Source organism: Triturus cristatus, chromosome 2_1 (genome assembly GCF_964204655.1).
Source record: "Triturus cristatus chromosome 2_1, aTriCri1.1, whole genome shotgun sequence".
In the NCBI taxonomy this organism is placed as follows: Eukaryota; Metazoa; Chordata; class Amphibia; order Caudata; family Salamandridae; genus Triturus; species Triturus cristatus.
Window position 1 is genome coordinate 898,133,580 of NC_140581.1, and position 17,276 is coordinate 898,150,855.

The 17,276-nt window shown below is 46.8% G+C and overlaps 1 protein-coding gene across 1 annotated transcript in view; it reads left to right on the forward strand.

Moving 5' to 3' along the window:
- Positions 1 to 17,276, forward strand: part of AGTPBP1 (ATP/GTP binding carboxypeptidase 1) — a 1,256,713-nt gene that overhangs the window by 263,464 nt on the left and 975,973 nt on the right. Inside the window, exon 3 of the mRNA XM_085633101.1 lies at positions 4,154 to 4,284. Within this exon, the coding sequence (XP_085489227.1) occupies positions 4,154 to 4,284 (131 nt within the window). The remainder of the gene's footprint in view (positions 1 to 4,153; positions 4,285 to 17,276) is intronic.

Here is a 17,276-nt window from a genome sequence, read left to right on the forward strand (position 1 = left end):
AATGATGACAAAGAAGGAAGGAAATATAGAAGAAAGGAGAGAAAGAAAACAGAATGAAGGAAGAAGGAAGGAAAGAAAGCAAGAAAGGAGGAAGGAAAGAAAGAAAATGAAAAATTGCCAGCTCATCAATTCACCATGTGTAATGCTAGAGCTTTCGATTTGTGAACTGCATACATAGTAAAAAGAAAATGACTTAATAAAGAATAGTTTCAGATGGACGTAATCTGTTATGTTGTGAAATACCAGCAGTCAGATAAACAAGACACTTCAAAAGTAATTTACAACATTGACAGGAAACAGAAACTGATAAAGCGGGGAAAGTGGCCTTTGCTCACATCTGGTAGAAAGGTCTTGCTTTTCCCCAGAGTCTGAACACAAAGGCAACACCAGAGTAACTTGGTTGTGAATGTGCTCATTGTGAAAACGCAACATTCTGTCAGTCAAAGTTAAGATCATCAGTGGCTGATGTAGGCTAACCCATTGCCCCATCCTGTATGCTGTTGTGGGTGGAAGCAACAGGTGAATGACTAAACAGACCAATGGATGAAGAGAGGTGGCTGAAAGCCCATTTAGGTAAGTATATTATACGTAAACGTTTAGTAAAATCAAAAGGCCAGGCCTAAAAATTATTTTTGCACTAATGAACATGGAAGCAGTTCATCTGCATTTTCAAATGTGATGTTCTGTAGATGGCCCTCTCCTATGCCCAACGGCGAACACCCATTACAACGATTACTGCACATCGCGGTCGCATAAGAACGCAAATTTCACATCGCGTAAACGTTTACATAGTATGTCTCCACAACGCATGCTGTTACATCGCAGGGTTTCCCGCATCGCATGCTATTACAACACGAATATAGGTAAGTAGTCCCAATACAGAATACAGAATGGAAGAAATTTAGTACTTTTGAATCTGTGTTTATTACACACAACTATGACGTATGCTGATGTCATTCAGACTGAGAAGACACTTAGTGCTTTTTTTATGCGTAATCTGTGTATAATGCATTTCCATTGCATGTCATGGGTGGGATTGTCATTATTACTTTGTATGCTGACGTCATTCAGACTGAGAAGCTGCCCGGACAATGAAAGCAGTCACTCGCGTTGAAAGAATGATGCATGAAAACAAGAATCTTAACGCATTATGCTGGCAACACAACCGACTTCAAAGTCAGTAATTCAGAGTCTCAGGCCACAACTCCTGTTGATAGTTCCTCCATTAGATTTGGCATGAGGTTGTCTGTGGCACTTAGAAAAGCCCCACATAACACATCAAATCCCAGATTATCTCCTGAAGATCCTATAACGATCTTGCCCCTTTCAGCCTGGGATAAATAGTCTGTTCTTTTCTGTGCTGTTTTCCTGATCTTTTGATGCACGGTGAGCTCCTTATGGGACTCTTCAGCAAGGCATAGCTCTCTAAAGAGCTTCCAAGGGGGCTTATCAATATACAATTGCTGTGAGGAGGGTTCCAGTGATGAAGAATTCCACTGGGAGGGGATGAGGGTTACCATTCTTTTCTATACAAACATCAGGCCTAAGCTGTTCTAGAAGGAACCCACATACAGCACAACAGACTGTTAATTCACTCCTGCCTAATGGAGGCATGCCCGTTATGGGATCTTCAGCTAGAGTCTGTTATTGGATTTGTTGTATAGTTATTTACATTAGGATATACAAGCGCTACTTATAATCCCAACTCTCTACCTCTCATTGCCTATTTTGTTTGGAAAACTTATAAGGGCCCCGCCAGACTTCAGTTTTTAAACTGTTACCCTTGAATGTAGCATTTCATATAATCCGGGAGTTTTCTGGGAACATTAGCACACTTGTTTACGTTTTGCAATGATGTTTACTTAGTTTTAATTTCAGATATTAGTGATAGTTTAGTCTGCTTTATTTCCTTACACTAATCACCATTGTGACAACCTTGCAATATTAAAGCATGCATACAGATCTTTAGGTTAGCAAATTTTGATTTCTGGCTAGTTGTCCTCAGCATAGAAGTGATATTGTCTCCACAGCCCATTTAGATGACAGTAGTTTATAAGGAGGGAGATCAACAGGAGATTGCCCACGTACTCTGTTCCCCTGTATTTTTGGGGACCAAAAAGAATGATAGGAAATTGGGGAAAACTGAAAAACAGACGCAAAGTCAAATTGAGCAGTTGTGTCTGCCTGGCAACACTGGTCACACACCTCCAGCACAGAGTTGCAGAGATTGGACGCCTGAGGGCGACCCGAGTGCCGTATAGCCATAGGGTTAGTCGCCTCATGGTCACAGTTGCCAGTACTGCAGAAGTCTCGACATTGTCCACGCTCCAGAAGAAAGGTGCTGAGGGTGCTGTGAGTCAGGGATGCCCTGGATCGGAACGAAAATAAAGAATCCCTTGGGTTGGCACCAGCCAGCAGGGTGCTGGTTGAGATTGCAGCTGACCGCAGACGGTGGAAGTGTAAAGGACAGAAGGTAAATGTACACAGGACCATACTATGAAGCATATGGGTGTCAGCTGTGTGTACCTGAGGAGGAGAAATGAGCCCTGTGGCATTGCCTGCTCCGATTAGCCCAGCCAGACTAGGAAAGATATAGATAGACTATGCACCTTCACCAGGCATCTGAAGTGATAGTCACCCTAGATGAAACACAACTGTGAGTAACTGCCATTACTAGTGCCAAATTCAGAGGGCCTGCTCGATGGCACCACCACCAACAAAAGAACAAAACATATTGAAACCTTATACCGGGGTCCCACTCTACTAGTCAAGTGAAGCCAGTTGCAAGGTAACATATTGCCACCCTGCTGTAACTAGAAAGGCAAAAAAATACTAAAAGCAGGTGAAACTGACCGTAGGTACTTAGTTCACACTGGAGACCATGATTGCGGCACCTAGGATATGGCCAAAGCCTTGCAGCCACAAACCACGATGGATCAAGATATCAAAGCCATACTGAATGATGTGAGGCATAGCCTGAAGACAATAAACTGTAAAAGTGGCACCTTAATGTCATGAATGGATTGCATGAGCGAGCGCCTTGACAGACAAGCACCCAGACTGGATGCAGCAGAGCACTGCATGTCCAACAGTGAAGATGATATGTCGCAGCGAAAGGGTAAACACCTTAAGATGAAAAGAGTTTTTGTACTAATGCCAATCAAGAATTAAGATCTGCATGTGCTAGGTGCACACAGTCCAGGTTTGACTCCTACACTTCGCATGGCTGTGCCCAGGTGTGGCGACCTATTGGGTGATAATTTATGAGCAATTAATGATACAGCACTAAGCAACTTGTACCACGGTGCCCTGTTTCTGCGGTTAGGTAAACAAAGGGTGGCAATACAACTCCTGAAGTTGCGGACTCAACAAAATAACTCCTTTTCTTCTGCGATGCCTCTGACACATACACAACTCAACTTTGGATGGTATCTAGACTCAGATATATATGAACCCCTCTAAGGCAAAACCTACCTTCTAGGGATTAGGTTTAGAAATGCATTTTATTGCTCTGGAACCATTTGTGGGATATGTAGGTTGATAATTGGTATTTTGGAATGGCCCATTCAACTATTGCTAAGAGGAAATGAAGGTTCCCATCATTAAGGTGTTCAGTAATGGGGAAGTTGAAAGTTGAATAATGTCATAATGGTTGCCTTGTTTTAACCAAATTACTCTGTAAGTGGAAATAAAGTATTTTTAAATAAAAGAGGGTTTGCTGAAGCATCCGCACCAGACCTAATCCCTATCAGCTGCTGGTAACCTTTGCCTTGTTAGCATTGTGACCTAAATGTAAATGTGTGTCATTGTTCTGTAGAATCTACTACTGTTTATTTTTAAGCAGAAGTGACTGATTTGGGGGGCATTTTTAAAACGTTTTAAATGTTTTCCAACGAAGTAATGTATTACCAGAAGCCAGTTGTTTTGGTCAGTGATTTGTTTAGGTGTTACTAAATTGTTTTAGATTTGGTAGTACAGCTTACTTAATTTGAAAATTTGGCTAAAGCAATCCAGTTATTTTGTTACTTGTGTTTTTAAATTCATTATTACATTTACTGTGTACACGTTTTGCTTCATTTCATATGATTTTCTTGCCTAATGAATGTGGTACAGGGACATACGAAGCAACTAATTCTCTTGAAATTCCTTCCAGTCTTCCCAACAGCACTAGAATTGGAACTCTTTTGTCCCAGTTGGAAAAGATAGGCACAGACCGTTCATTGGTGGATGTTGATACATCTAGATATGTTACAGCAAGGATTCTTCACCTGGCTCAAACTCAAGGTAACCCATGTGTTTATTGCATCTGATTTGTTCAATTCAGCCTGCTCATTTGCAACTCAACTTCATTTTATTGTTACCTAGCACATCACTTTTTTCTCTATTAGCACCCATTTTCCATTTTGGTGCATGTAGGCATACATAAACCCTTGCATACATTTGTTAGCAAGCAACGTTTCATCAAGCCCACCATAGATCTACATTCCAATATAGCTACTATTTTTTCCACAATCAACGTCTTCCAGTCCTTGCATCCTACAGCATACAGTTCTTACATCCTTCATCTGCATCTTTAAACTTTTCTTTGACCTTTTTATGTTTTCATACGTAATGAAAAGATGTGAACAGGATGCACACATGACATACATAGTCTTATTTTTATTTAAGCCCTTGAGCCAGGCGCGATTTTTTTAAAATTATATTCCGTGTGGAACAAGCACTTTTATGTCAGGTGGGCCCAGGAGGGAGTTTGACAATGCCCTATCCTTTCTGGACACCGTCAAACTCATGAGCGAGGCTGCCTCACTGTCACTTCTGGGTGACCTCATTGACAGGTGTGTGACATCATGAGTGACATTACACACATGCCTTAAGGGCCTGGGAGGGATTCCTTAGCCCCTTTCAGGTCCTTCTAAGGGTCGAGCCAGTGGGTCGGACTAGTTGAGGGGCTTAGACAGGCCTGGGCTAAGAGCAGCTGTCGCTGACCCCAGGTCCTCCCTAGCAATGTCAACCGGCCCCATGTGCTTTTCCCGAAGGTGGGAAGTTGGAAGGAGCACCAACTCCTCTAACTTTCCCTCCCAACATCCCTTCCTCCTAACCACCAGAAGAAATTAATCAAGGGTTGAGGATTGGAAGGGGAGGGACTAAGATTGTTCCTAGACCCAGTCCACATTTCCTAATCCAATTTTAAGTCCAGTAGAAGCATTGTGAGAGGAAGAAGCTTCGTATCTGTCCCAGCAAGGAGCCAGACACTATTTTTTAGGGCTCGCGCCCTGCGTTGCACAGCGCAGTAGTGCTTGCGCAGACGAGAGTCCTTTTGTCCGGGGTTCTGAAACGGACCCTGGAATTGTGCGTGTGTTTTTATTTTTGTGGCCTGCATGTTCGTTTTTAAAATAGCACACAATAGGCCAAAGGCGGGCGCATTGCTCCGCCCATGGCCTATTGGTGTCTATTATGTGCATTCCTGCCATATGGTTTCAATTATCGTGCCCTGACACGGGAGCGATAATTGTACCCTTATGGCGCGCGCGCACCACTCGCGGCTTTGTTTTCAAAAGCGATCGCTTTCAGTTTCGCGATCGCTTTTTATTTTTGTGGCCGGTTGTAGCTCTCCATTGATGGGGCAGAGGTGAAGACTGCGAGAAAAGAGGGCAGATTGTGCACGAAAGCTTTATGTAAACAATTGGGGGCATTTCACAAAGGCATTTACAACTAGGTGTAGTGGCACTCCTCTAATACTACTTCACATTCTCACAAATACACTTCTCAAGTGTACGGGCATATCAGGGACAGCCAGTGTCTTATAACCGGCATCTGCAAGAAAACGCCCCCCCCGCCCAAACACAATATGCATAATTTCGAATCAAATTAGATTTTTTGCACGTGTGTGACACTCTTTTTTTAAAGAAAAATTATGTGCACGTAAATTATTTGTGAAATGTGCTTAAAGTGATGTGCCCAGGGTCACACAAGCAGTAACTGGGACAGTGGAGAAGAGGACTCGGGTGACCGGGTGCCACAAAAAGATAATAATAATATGCATAGCTGCCCTGTCTGTGTAGCCAGTTGGCTTTGCATTCGTTTTGATTTAGCTGGAATATAGGAAAGCCTGCCTTGGGCCCAAAGAACACCTCCATGCTTCGTCCTCGACTGCAACATCTGGTGCCTCTGCCATGAGGAGAAACCATCGAACAGAGCGGGGGATTCGGACCCTTGGGAGGGCCGGCCTTACAGTGCCTCATTCATTTGGCCTCTCTGCAGAAAGGCTGCCAGTTAAATTACAGTTAATAACTGCCCGTAATTAGCGCCCAATTTGCACTCGTCCACCCCTCGGTCGGCTGCCTTAGTGGGGGCGCGATGGCACCGTTCATTACACCCCCTTCCCTCTCGGGCCTCAATGAACTCGCTAATCCCAGGCACCTACCATTTTTCACTTGACGGGGTTACTAATTACCCCCGCCAAAGACAAACATCCCAATGAGGTGCCCCGAACTGCACAAGATTGCTTTCAGATTGTAACCTCCCTTCCCAGTGCCTTTCTGGAAGCAGAGGGACCCGCCAGGAATAATCTTTAAACAACCCTGACTTTGTTTGAAGGGTCTCAGTCAAAATATTAATTCAGAATATGAAGTGTTTGGAAGGGGCCTGTTGGGTCCACCATTATCAGATTTGAGTTCAGCTGTACACTCATTCCATGCCTCACAACCTCATCCATATCTGGCTTTTTATCATACTGCTCGATGGGAACTTTAAGTCCATGCGTTCAGTGGGGAAAGTAGAACTACGAGTCCCAGAATGCAAAGTTCAGTTGATTGAAAAAACACATGCGACCCCTAGGTAGCACTGGGTTTTGTTCCTTCTGTAAGTTCTCGGTAGCTTCTTTAAGACCCTTGCAGCATGTACCCAGTGCAATGTGTGCGAACTTCAGCCAGTCCAGGCTTTCATTCTAGCCAGCATTGTACATGGTAGTATTTACCGACCAAACTCCCAATAGCCCTGGATAAACTACAAGCAGGGCTGCGGGAATTATGTGATTTTTGTTTTTTCTTGAATAAATTATTCCTCCTTGGAATAATGCGAGACCTATTGCATTGCAAATGCTTGTTCTATCATGCCAAAAGAATCCAAATAGTTTTCCTGGGGTACAGACACACAGTTCTGTGCCCATGTAAGGAGCCATACTCCATTTGGTTTGCATTTTGTCTTGGGCTAAAAAAAATCAACAGAACTTTGGACTCCTTGCAGGGCCATAGGCACATAGCTAAAAACAAAAATCCCAACAGTATCTTTCTCTTTCCTAGGGCACAAGCACAGACAGATAGCTGCTTCCTCTCACAATGCAAAGTGTGAGGAAGGAACTGTGTGACTATACCCCAGCAAGGGGCCAGGCACTGTTTAAAATATTTTTTTATCCTAAGCTAATGGATATTTCCTATGTTTGTGCTTCATACTTCCTCGTAATTTTTTGGGGAAACCCAGAACGTTATACATTGCTGGAGAGTAGACAAAATTAGTGAGTCAGCAGTAGGGTCACTTTTCTGTATTGTGCAAGGATTTCCCATGAAACTAATCACTGAATTAAACACTGATTAAAAGTGAAAATAAATTGGAAACCAGGTTTCAGATTTTGTACAGAACCCTGATCCACAAGAGACCATTACCTGTTTGACGTTTCCATATGTATGGATGGTGTCTATAGTTTGTGTAAAGCCCAGGCTCCTCAAAGCAAACAAGCTGTGAATTACATTATTTTTTCACTGTGTACTCATTGTACATAACTTGATAATAAAATTACAATGAATACGAATTGGGGCGAGTGGGAATAAAAACGATGTATTTTTATAAATGTCCCAAGGAATCTGAATTTAAGGATATGGTGTCATTTGAACCACTCCGAATTCTGGATTGCCTGTAAAAGGGCGAGCACCATGACTCCATGGACTGCCTTCCTGCCAACACCTGAAGCCGAAGTCTCAGCGGGAGCACCGTATGAAGCTTCTCTCGACATGGCTGTCCCGGTCGGAGTCGTCTCGCCCACGGCCTGTCTGTTTCCGCCGTCGTTCGCCCTCCGGGGTCCGGGGCCATTGTTCGCCACTTGGTAAGTCGAGGCGCTTGTCGCTGAGGTCTTCAACCTCCCCTTCTTCTGTTGTCAGGGGCACTAGTTCCCGGAACATTCTGAACATGCGCTCCCGACAGTCGCCGCCCCCTCTATCCGCCCTTTCCGGGTGTGGGGGCGACTCGGGCCCAGATGGAGGCTTATGCTGCGGCTCTGCAGGCCTCCCTTGTGTCCTCCTCCGTTCCTGGGGTGTCCTCAGGGCCTCCGCTTCTTGTGGGATCTCCGACGTACTTGCCGGCGGGTTCGCCCCTGGCGCCAATTGAGCCTTTGCCCCCCAGGAACGTCGGAGATGTGGTGTCTTTAGGGCTCGGCCCGGTTGGATCCCCCACAACGGTGCAGGTGAAGTCGTTAGGGCGAGGCCCACCTGGGTCCCTCTCTACGACCCATGGCACCTCTGGCGTGCCGCATAGCCCCGCTGGGCTCCCTGTGGCGCCGCAGGTGGTTGCCGGTGCTCATAGCCCTGCCTTGAGCACACCCTGGGCTTCCGGGCAGGCGGTCGCCTGTCCAGAGCCGGGGTAGGTGCCGTGCCGGCGCCGGAGGCTTGCCTCCTCGGTTCCGCCTCTGCTTCTTTGTCCGGAGTCGGAGCCTGTCATGGATGAGGTGGAGTCAGCGCCAGGACGGTGCCGAAAGCTTGTCTCGCGGGCTCCGGCGTCTTCTCCTTCTTCGGAAGAGGAGCTTGTCATAGTTTCGGCACCGGATGCAGCCGAGTCGGCGACTGACTAGGCACGGCCGGCACTGACGCGCGTCGTTTTGGCGCCGTGTCGACGCCGAGTTGTGGACTCTTCTCTAGAGGCCTCTGGAGAGAGTTTGGCGCCGCCCTCTCGCCCGGCGTCGACAGAGGTATTGGTGCCAGTGCCCTCCTTGGAATTTGTGGAGCCTCCTCAGGAGCTCCCAGATCCGGCAGGCTCTTCGCCTCCCCGGGAGCCCCATCAGGATCCTCATTCTTCAATGGGGCTCCCTTACGTGGGGCATTGGTCGCACCTTCAGTGTCTTGGGAGGGTCAGCTTACAACCCTCCCCCACTGATGAGTTGTTGTCCCCTCCGCGGAGGGCTACCGAGGCTGGTGCGGCTTTTTTGAGAGTGGTCTCATTGGCCACCCGCATTTTAAACATGCAACCCCCTTCTGCCCCCTTGTCTGTGGACCCCTTGCTTGAGGTCCTTCATCGTGGGTCCGGGAATGTGGAGCCGCTTCTGCCCTTTGAGGTTTCCCTTTATGATCCCCTTTTGGGTACCTGGGTCCGGCCTGCTTCAGGTGACCCGGTGGCTCATTCAATTTTGCACCGTCACCGTCCAGCTCCGCATGATCCTGTTTGGCTTTTTGTGCACCCTGATGTGCAGGGGTTTGTGTTGCAGACTGCCTTTCCTTCCCTGCCCCCTCTAACGCTTCCTCCCTCTCAGGAGTCCAGATGGCTTGAGTCATGGTGTAGGAACATCTTTGCATCCACTAGTGCGGCCCTATTGTCCTTAAATACAGTGTGTGTTTTGGCTTGGGCTACCTCTGCCATGTGGGACTCTGCAGAGTCTTTGCTTTCTGCCACCTCTGAAGGTGCTCGCGTTGATCTCCTTAGCCTCCTCCGGGATGGCCGCGACCTTGCCGAATTCACAATCCCCTCAGCCTTAGATACTGCGGATTCTTTGGGCCGAGCTATGGCGGGCTCTGTTGCCTTAAGGCGTCACGCTTGGTTGCGAGATAGCGTCTTCCCTGAAAATATCCGGGAGCGACTGGTTGACTTACCCTTTGATGAGGATTTGCTGTTAGATGCTCACGCCAGGTCGGCGGTTCACCGGCTCCATACGGGCTTTCGTCCTCCCACTTAGGTCTTCTTAGGCCTATCTTCCGTGGTGGTACTTTTTCATTTCGCATCCTTTAGATGCGCTCTGTGTTTAACATGGGCGGTGAGCCTTAAGTCTTCTTTTTCTGTGGTCAAGGGTGATTACCCTTTTATTGGCATCCCTTGGATGCGTTTTGCTTTGAGTTGCCTGTTGACCTGCTGTGCCCATGTTCCACAGGTTGCTGTGTCTGGTCCTCTGACTGTGGTATTGAGCTGGTGGCTCAGCTCGGTAATGTCATATGGCTCGGACCTCTTGTTCACGGGTTCAGTTTGTTACTGTGCTATTTTAACTTGGCTTATTGCCCTAAGAGGTGTTCCCCCATATGCTTACTCCATGTGGGGTACTTGTATGCTATTATATAGCTTTGCTTATCTCACCTGGGTCTGGAGAGCCTGTGGACTCCATGCGTCGCCTGGTGGTCCGTTGTACGGTGTTCTATGTTTTTTCCTGGGGCCATCTGCTTACGCCATGGTCATCCACCTCCTTGGGAGGTTTCATGGTCTTCTCTTCAACAACGGCTCCTACCTGCCCTTATTGTGCTAGGTATGATACGGTATGGACATGTTCTTGCTCCTGGCTAGCTCTGTCTCTACATAATTATATGTTTATACATTCTGTATACATGCCGGTTGCCTTGGCATTCCTCTTCCTACGTCGCCACCTCTTTCGAGGATGCAAGGTCCGGACCAATATATCCATGTGTGGGGGAGCTTTTCTAAGTTGTTGCAAGTTGCCCATAGGTTCCTCCTTGCTTCTGCTTACTGGGGTAATTTCCCAATTTGACATATGCTCCCTTTTTTGGTGTTCAACGCTGTACGTGTCTTTTCTGGAGTGTTGGTCTCGGATTCTGAGACTCTTCCCACCATTCGTTAACTTGGCGTTTTTTGGCCACTTCCTTCGGATATGCCTTTTTTCCACGTTTTCACATACTATTGTTAAAGCTAAGCCTGCGGGACAGCTCTATTGTGGGTTGTTTCTCACTTTTGCTTCATATTGCCCGGTCGGGCAATCTTATGCTTCTTGTGTAAGCCACTTTAAGGTCTCTATGGCTGTTTGCCTGCTGCATATTTCTACCTGCTTCGGCGGGTTTAGAATTTATGCTAATTGCCCTTAATCACCCTTTTTTGGGATTGTGCGTGCACTTGGCATGTTTCCTGGTCCCGCCGGCTATTCCCAACGCATTGCTCAGGTTCTAGCTCTTGCCTTTGGGCTCTTGACACCGGTTCCTTCGACTTCCTTCTATAGGCTAGTTTGTTAGGCTGGTTGCATCTCTTCAAGTTAATTTCGAGCTTGGGTCAGTGTACTCATCGGGTGCCAATAAGCGGTGAGTGGTCCTTCTCTCTGTCTCTCTGTCTCTCTGTGTCTCTGTGTCTCTGTCTCTCTCTGCTCTGGTATAGGGCTCATGCCGTTCTACCTGTCATTTTCTATACGGGTATGGTGTGGCGCCATTCTGGCATTTTTAGGATATCATCTATCCTGTCATTTCTGCTCTTTCGAGCTGCTTGGTTTGCTGTCTGGCTGTTCCGTCACAGCTTTTCCCCCTTCATCCGTCACTCTGTTGCCGGATTGGATGCTTGCTTGGCGCTTTCTGTTGTTCTCTCGCAGACCCACCCCCCTTTTGGGGTATGGCTGTGGTATCTATTCTAAGTTAAGGAATCTGCGGCTAGATGTTTCTATCAGATGTACTAGTTACTTACCTTCGGTAACAATGTCTCTGGCAGAGACGTTGTCTAGCTGCAGATTCCTTAACACCCACCCAACCTCCCCATTCTGCGAGGACCTTGTCGAGTGGTGTTCTCCATTGGCCTCTTCAGTTGCCATTGGGTTATCTCTCAAGGGGTTTCGGATTGTTGCACTCCCCTGAGTGTTTTCATATACAGTTAACCTCTGCTGAGGGGCTTCTTTCCTGTGATATGGTGTCTTTTGATTCACAAGGAGATTTGTTTTCCTCTCCAGATACCTTCCCTTCCTTCGGTCTTCTCTACTAACTCTTGGTCCTGGTCCCCTCGTGGTCATCCTCTTTGAGGGTCGGTTGTGCTCTGTTTCCAATCTCTGTTCTTATAGGGAAAAGGCCAGCCTTTTCATACCTTCCTACAGTGGACTGTTGTTCTGTCTGTGTTCCGTTATTACTAGACGGCACAGTTCTACATGGCACTATCAGTCTTTTTCTGTCTGTTGAGATGTTCTTCCCTGGTTGCTCTCGGAGGCGGCCTTCGCTTAGCTTGGGGGGCTCTTTCTCACAGCTTCCACTTGTATGTAGGCAGTGTCTAATTCTGTCTTTTATGATGGTGTCTTCCACCACCATCCTTCTTTATTCATGGATTTTCATCCCTCGCACACTGTTCCCATACTTTCACAGTTTTTTGTTGGTGGCTCCGCGTTGTGCCGTGGAAAGATTTATCCGAAGAAAACTGACGTCAGCGCGCCAGGATGGACTTATATGACCTCTCTGACATCAGGTACGTGGACGTTGTCAGGGCGGGGTTGTGTGGCGCCGTCCCCCGGCACGCAGAGGTGCTGCTGCAAAAGATTTCTGGATCCAGTCTGACGCCTGGGGATATTCTAAGTTAAGGAATCTGCGGCTAGACAACGTCTCTACCACATACATCGTTACCGAAGGTAAGTAACTCGTACATGATAGCTAACCTTAACTCGCAGTAAATTACCATTCCAATAATATGAAAATCCGTGCTCAGGTGGCTATATGTCAAAGATGTGGATATATCCCTAGTACAGGATATACACATTGTAATGAAAGGCAGCTCTGTTCCTATTGGTACCTTTCCCAGTAACATTCTTCTTGCACTTAGAAAACAAAAGGGCTTGCCATTTATGTTGACAGATAAGTATATAGGCAAAGAAGACTGTATAGTGATAGACCATAACTGTAGTCTCAGCGTATGGCCCCAATGATGGAAAAGAGGATTTCCAGAGATTTCCCCCCAAAATAGCACTACTGGGTATGGGTCGCTTGATATTAGGGGGGGGGGGGCTTTAAAATTGTATTACAGGGGAGGAGCCAAGATGGCGGACGGACAGGACGTCTGAGCTCCCGGCTCCGCAGCCCGTCTGCTGTTTGCATGATATCCTGATCTTTAATCCTGCCTACGGCGCGAGCAATTGTCACCACGGATGCGCTGATACTTTCCGCATTCCTCCGATGTTCCCGCCGGCTTTTTTGGTCGAGGATTCATAGAGTTTGCCGACTTTGGACTTTGCCCACGCAATCTGGCCCGACCACCGCCACCGGACACCGCTTATCACGTACGGTGAGACGACCTGGGGCTGGACCGGCGACTGGGGAAATGTGACTGGACGTGGAGTGGGCGGCCCGGCGGAGCCTTCTTCGCGACGGAGAGAATTCCGGTACGATTGGGTCCTGGCTGGTGTATTTTCCTTTGTCCTCCCGCCAGCGGTCAGAGCGGTGTCCGTTCGAGGGCGCCCACCACTCGCATTGCAACACAGCCTAGGGCTCTCCCATCGTGGGAGCCCCGTCTAGCGAGCAGTAACCCCTCTTGCCGTAACTACTGTCCCTCCATCCCGTGGTGTCGCCCTCACCCCTCCGAGGTGGGCTAACGGCAAAACTGGTACTGGTGCCGGTCTACCTCGCCGGCTGGGCGGAAGCCGCCATATCCCTGACGCAAGCTTCCCTGCCTACTGTCGAGCTGGAGGGTGTCCCGGTGGCGCCTCTACATACTGTCGGCATGCTGAAGCAGGGGGCAGACCTAACCTATGGTGATATCCTTCTAGCCCTGGGGGACCTGCGGGCGACATGGTGCCAACGCACTGGAGAACTGGAGCGGAAGTTCGATACCGCTATGCCACCCAGGGAGCTACAGCGGTTGTCTGACCCCCCAAGGCCTCTCATTCCCTTCGAGGCGGATACAAATTGGCGACAGGGGGATACTGTGGAACGTCCTCTCCCTGGTAACGGTGTCGAGGGTTCTTTTAAGGACAAAGTTGCAGATACAAAGCTCCCTTCCACTTTCCAAGCCGAGACTCTGCCTCTGCAAGTGTTGCCATGTCTGCCTCAACATCGCCGGAGTGTGAGCCGTTCTGTGGGGAAAACTGTGTTTGTCACTATCGATGTGGTGATGGTTTCTGACTGGGAACTCTCGCTTCTTCCCCCTCTGCGTCATCGTTGCCGGGAGCGGCCATCTTGCTCCTTTGTTCTGCCTGAGGTACACTCCCAGCGGCGGCCATGTTTGGTGGGGTCTCCGCGTTCAGGCCAGGGTTGAAGTTGCCACCCTTGATGATCCTGCCTGACCGCCTGGCATGACCCGGACTAGAATATCTGTTTATGTATCGGTTGTGCCGCATGTGTGTAATTTGCTACTGTTTCTTGCGGGGGTGGATCTGTGGGGCCGCTTAGGATCGGGCCGGGTCTGGGCGACTCCCTTTAGTTCACTGTACGTATTGGCGGGCGGGGACTAGGACGGGACTGCTAATTGTTTGCTTTACTCGCACATTTGGAGTGGAGTCTCCCCACCTGCCGTCTTGCTTGCTATTTCAGTAGTGCTGACGATATACAGGGTGGGGGACGCTTAAGGGGCTGTGGTGACCGGGAGTATGTGAAAATTCCTCCTCCTGCTTTCTCTGGGAGTCGGAGGCTGGGAGGTTCTTTCCCACTCTCCAGACTCTCTTTCCTACTTGGGGTTCATCTGGGGCGACAGGCATGCCTATTGGGGGGGGGTGGGCCGTGGCCTTCCGCTGGTATGCAGGGTGGGGGGACGGGATGTGTTCTATGTCTTCTTCGTCTCTATGGCCCTCTTTCTCTTCTGGTCTCTCTGCCTCTTTGGTTTCTTTCTCTTTTATGTTTCTTTGTTTCTTCGGAGTCGGGGCTCAGTGTTAGTAGGGAGTTTTTTGAGTTCTATCATTCTGTGATATAGTGTATGCTCTTCGTTCCTGGATGGTGGCCACCTGCTTTCTTACCAATGCCTTCCTATATAACGCCTCCTTCTGGGTGCTCCTTGAACAGTGATGTCTCTCCTGGTCAGTGATTAGCTTCGACTCCTTTCGATGTTCACTACATCGTACTTGACTACACCATAAAATTAAACCTTTTCTTATCCTGACATTATTGTTCTATGTTTACGAATGTCATTGCAGCCGGCCCCGAGGGGTTGTAGGCAGACGCTGTGTATTTTGCATCTACCGAAATAAAGGTTTTTAAAAAAAAAAAAAAAAAAAAAAAAAAAATTGTATTACAGCCAACATTAGATAGATCAATAGCCCAATTAGAAGGTCAACAAGAACCACCTTACCCCCTACAGGGAATAAAAGACAGTCTAGTGGACATATGGAGAGCCCAGCAGAATAATGAAAGAATTACAAATTTTTCTTAAGTATACATAGAACGCAACAACAGGATTTACTTCTTCCTGGTATGCACGATGACAGCACATTTGGTATTGACACTAGATAAAGGCACTCAAGTGGTATCCAGTCATGCTATTTCTTCTTATGATTAGATTTAATAACCCAAATCAATACTGAGAGGCCATGGATCATCAATAAAGAGACCCTGTATTACGGTCATCAGTTAAGGAAACATGGGAAATTACTGAACCAACAGCAGTAACAGAGAAATGGGATGGTATACAGTATGGGATGGGCCTAAAGCAGCATTAAGTGCTGACTTGACAGCACAAAGAAAGAACTTCATGAGATTAGCCAAACAAGGAAATGGGCATAGAGGCTCAAATGCAAAAAGAAACCAGACATAAATCATTCTGCTTTGTAAATACATATAGAGATCATTAAAAGGCTAGAGGAGTGCAAGAATGAATACTAATCTCATAATTTGCTAAATAAATGCTCTACGCCACCCAAAAATACTCAGTCTGAAAAGAGGAATGAAGTGGATTGGTTATTTACCTATGAATAAGAAGAATCAACACGAGAAATCATGTAAGTTCCATCTTGGATCGCACAGGCACTGCTCAGATAGCCACTGAGAACATCTAAAATATATTCTGTACCTACTACTTATCACTATGTAGTTCCCAGCAACTTGATAAAGCCCAACTAGCCCTATATTTGAGTGAGTTGGAATTCCCTCAGAACGACAACTTGAAACGTATTCATGGAAGACACAGTGACCTAAAGGACAATGTAGAGCTTCTTGCTGAGCCACTGCCCACAGTCTATACTCTCTTCAATAAAAAAGGGCACAGTAACAAAGTCTGTGATGTAGTCAACCACCTCTTTATTACTTAAACCTGATAAGAACATACCTTTGTGTGCTTTCTACAGGCCAGTAACACTAAGTTCTGATTGGGGTTGATGAAATAAATCAAACATGTATGGAGCACCTTGAGCTGGATATTGATAAGACCTTCGACAGGTCAACTAGTGCCAGTTAAAAGCAGTTCAAGCCAAAGTAGGTATTAGCCAGAATGTGATAGAGAATATTATGGACAGTTTATAAGTCCATCGGCCAAGCTAAAAATGAATCAGAACTGTTCAGAAGATTAATGACAACCCTGATGTTATAACACTGGCCCAAAAAGAATAAGAGGAGACAATCTGGTGTTTTTTTACTTAGAGCCTGTCATATCTATCGCAGTCCTTTTGGCAGAACCTGATTACTTTGCAGCAGTATCAGGATTTAAAGTAAATCATACTATGTCCCAAGGCATGGGCATCTCATACCCTCAAAGTGTTAGCTTACTATTATTACAGAATAGGGGAATAAGGTGGACCAAGAAACTCCTAAAATACCTAAGAGGTCAACTGCTGAATTTGAAAAATGAAAAACGGGATTCATTGTATTATACCACCCCTTTCTGTACATCCCATACAAATAGTCATATAGGTGGGGTAAGCTCAAAATAGTGAGTATAAAAATGAACTTGCAACTTAGATTTCTCTTAATAGTCCACGCATTACCACTCAAAATCCCCAAAACAATATTATCACAAATACTGAACGAGCTAACATTCATTTGCAATTGCAAAGCCCCAAGACTGCCCAGAGTCACTCTACACAAGAGACCCAGTTAGAGAGGGCTACAATCCCCAGTACAGAGAATCATATATGCAGCCCAGATGCAACCAGCCGTGGAGTTGCAGTGCCTAAAAACACAATGGATAACTTTGGAGGAAACACATTCTAAAGTTCTGTTGCATAATATATTGTGACTATCCCACAATCACATGCCTCCAGCTGTAAGTAACTTGTCTTCAATGAAAATCCTGCTAGATTATCGAAATGGCCTGAAGAGGAAACACGCATTTCATTCGCCACATATAGTTTTTCTGGCATGGAGTGGAGGTAACACACGTATATGGAAATGGGAGCTCATGGACATTGAAACTTTAATGGT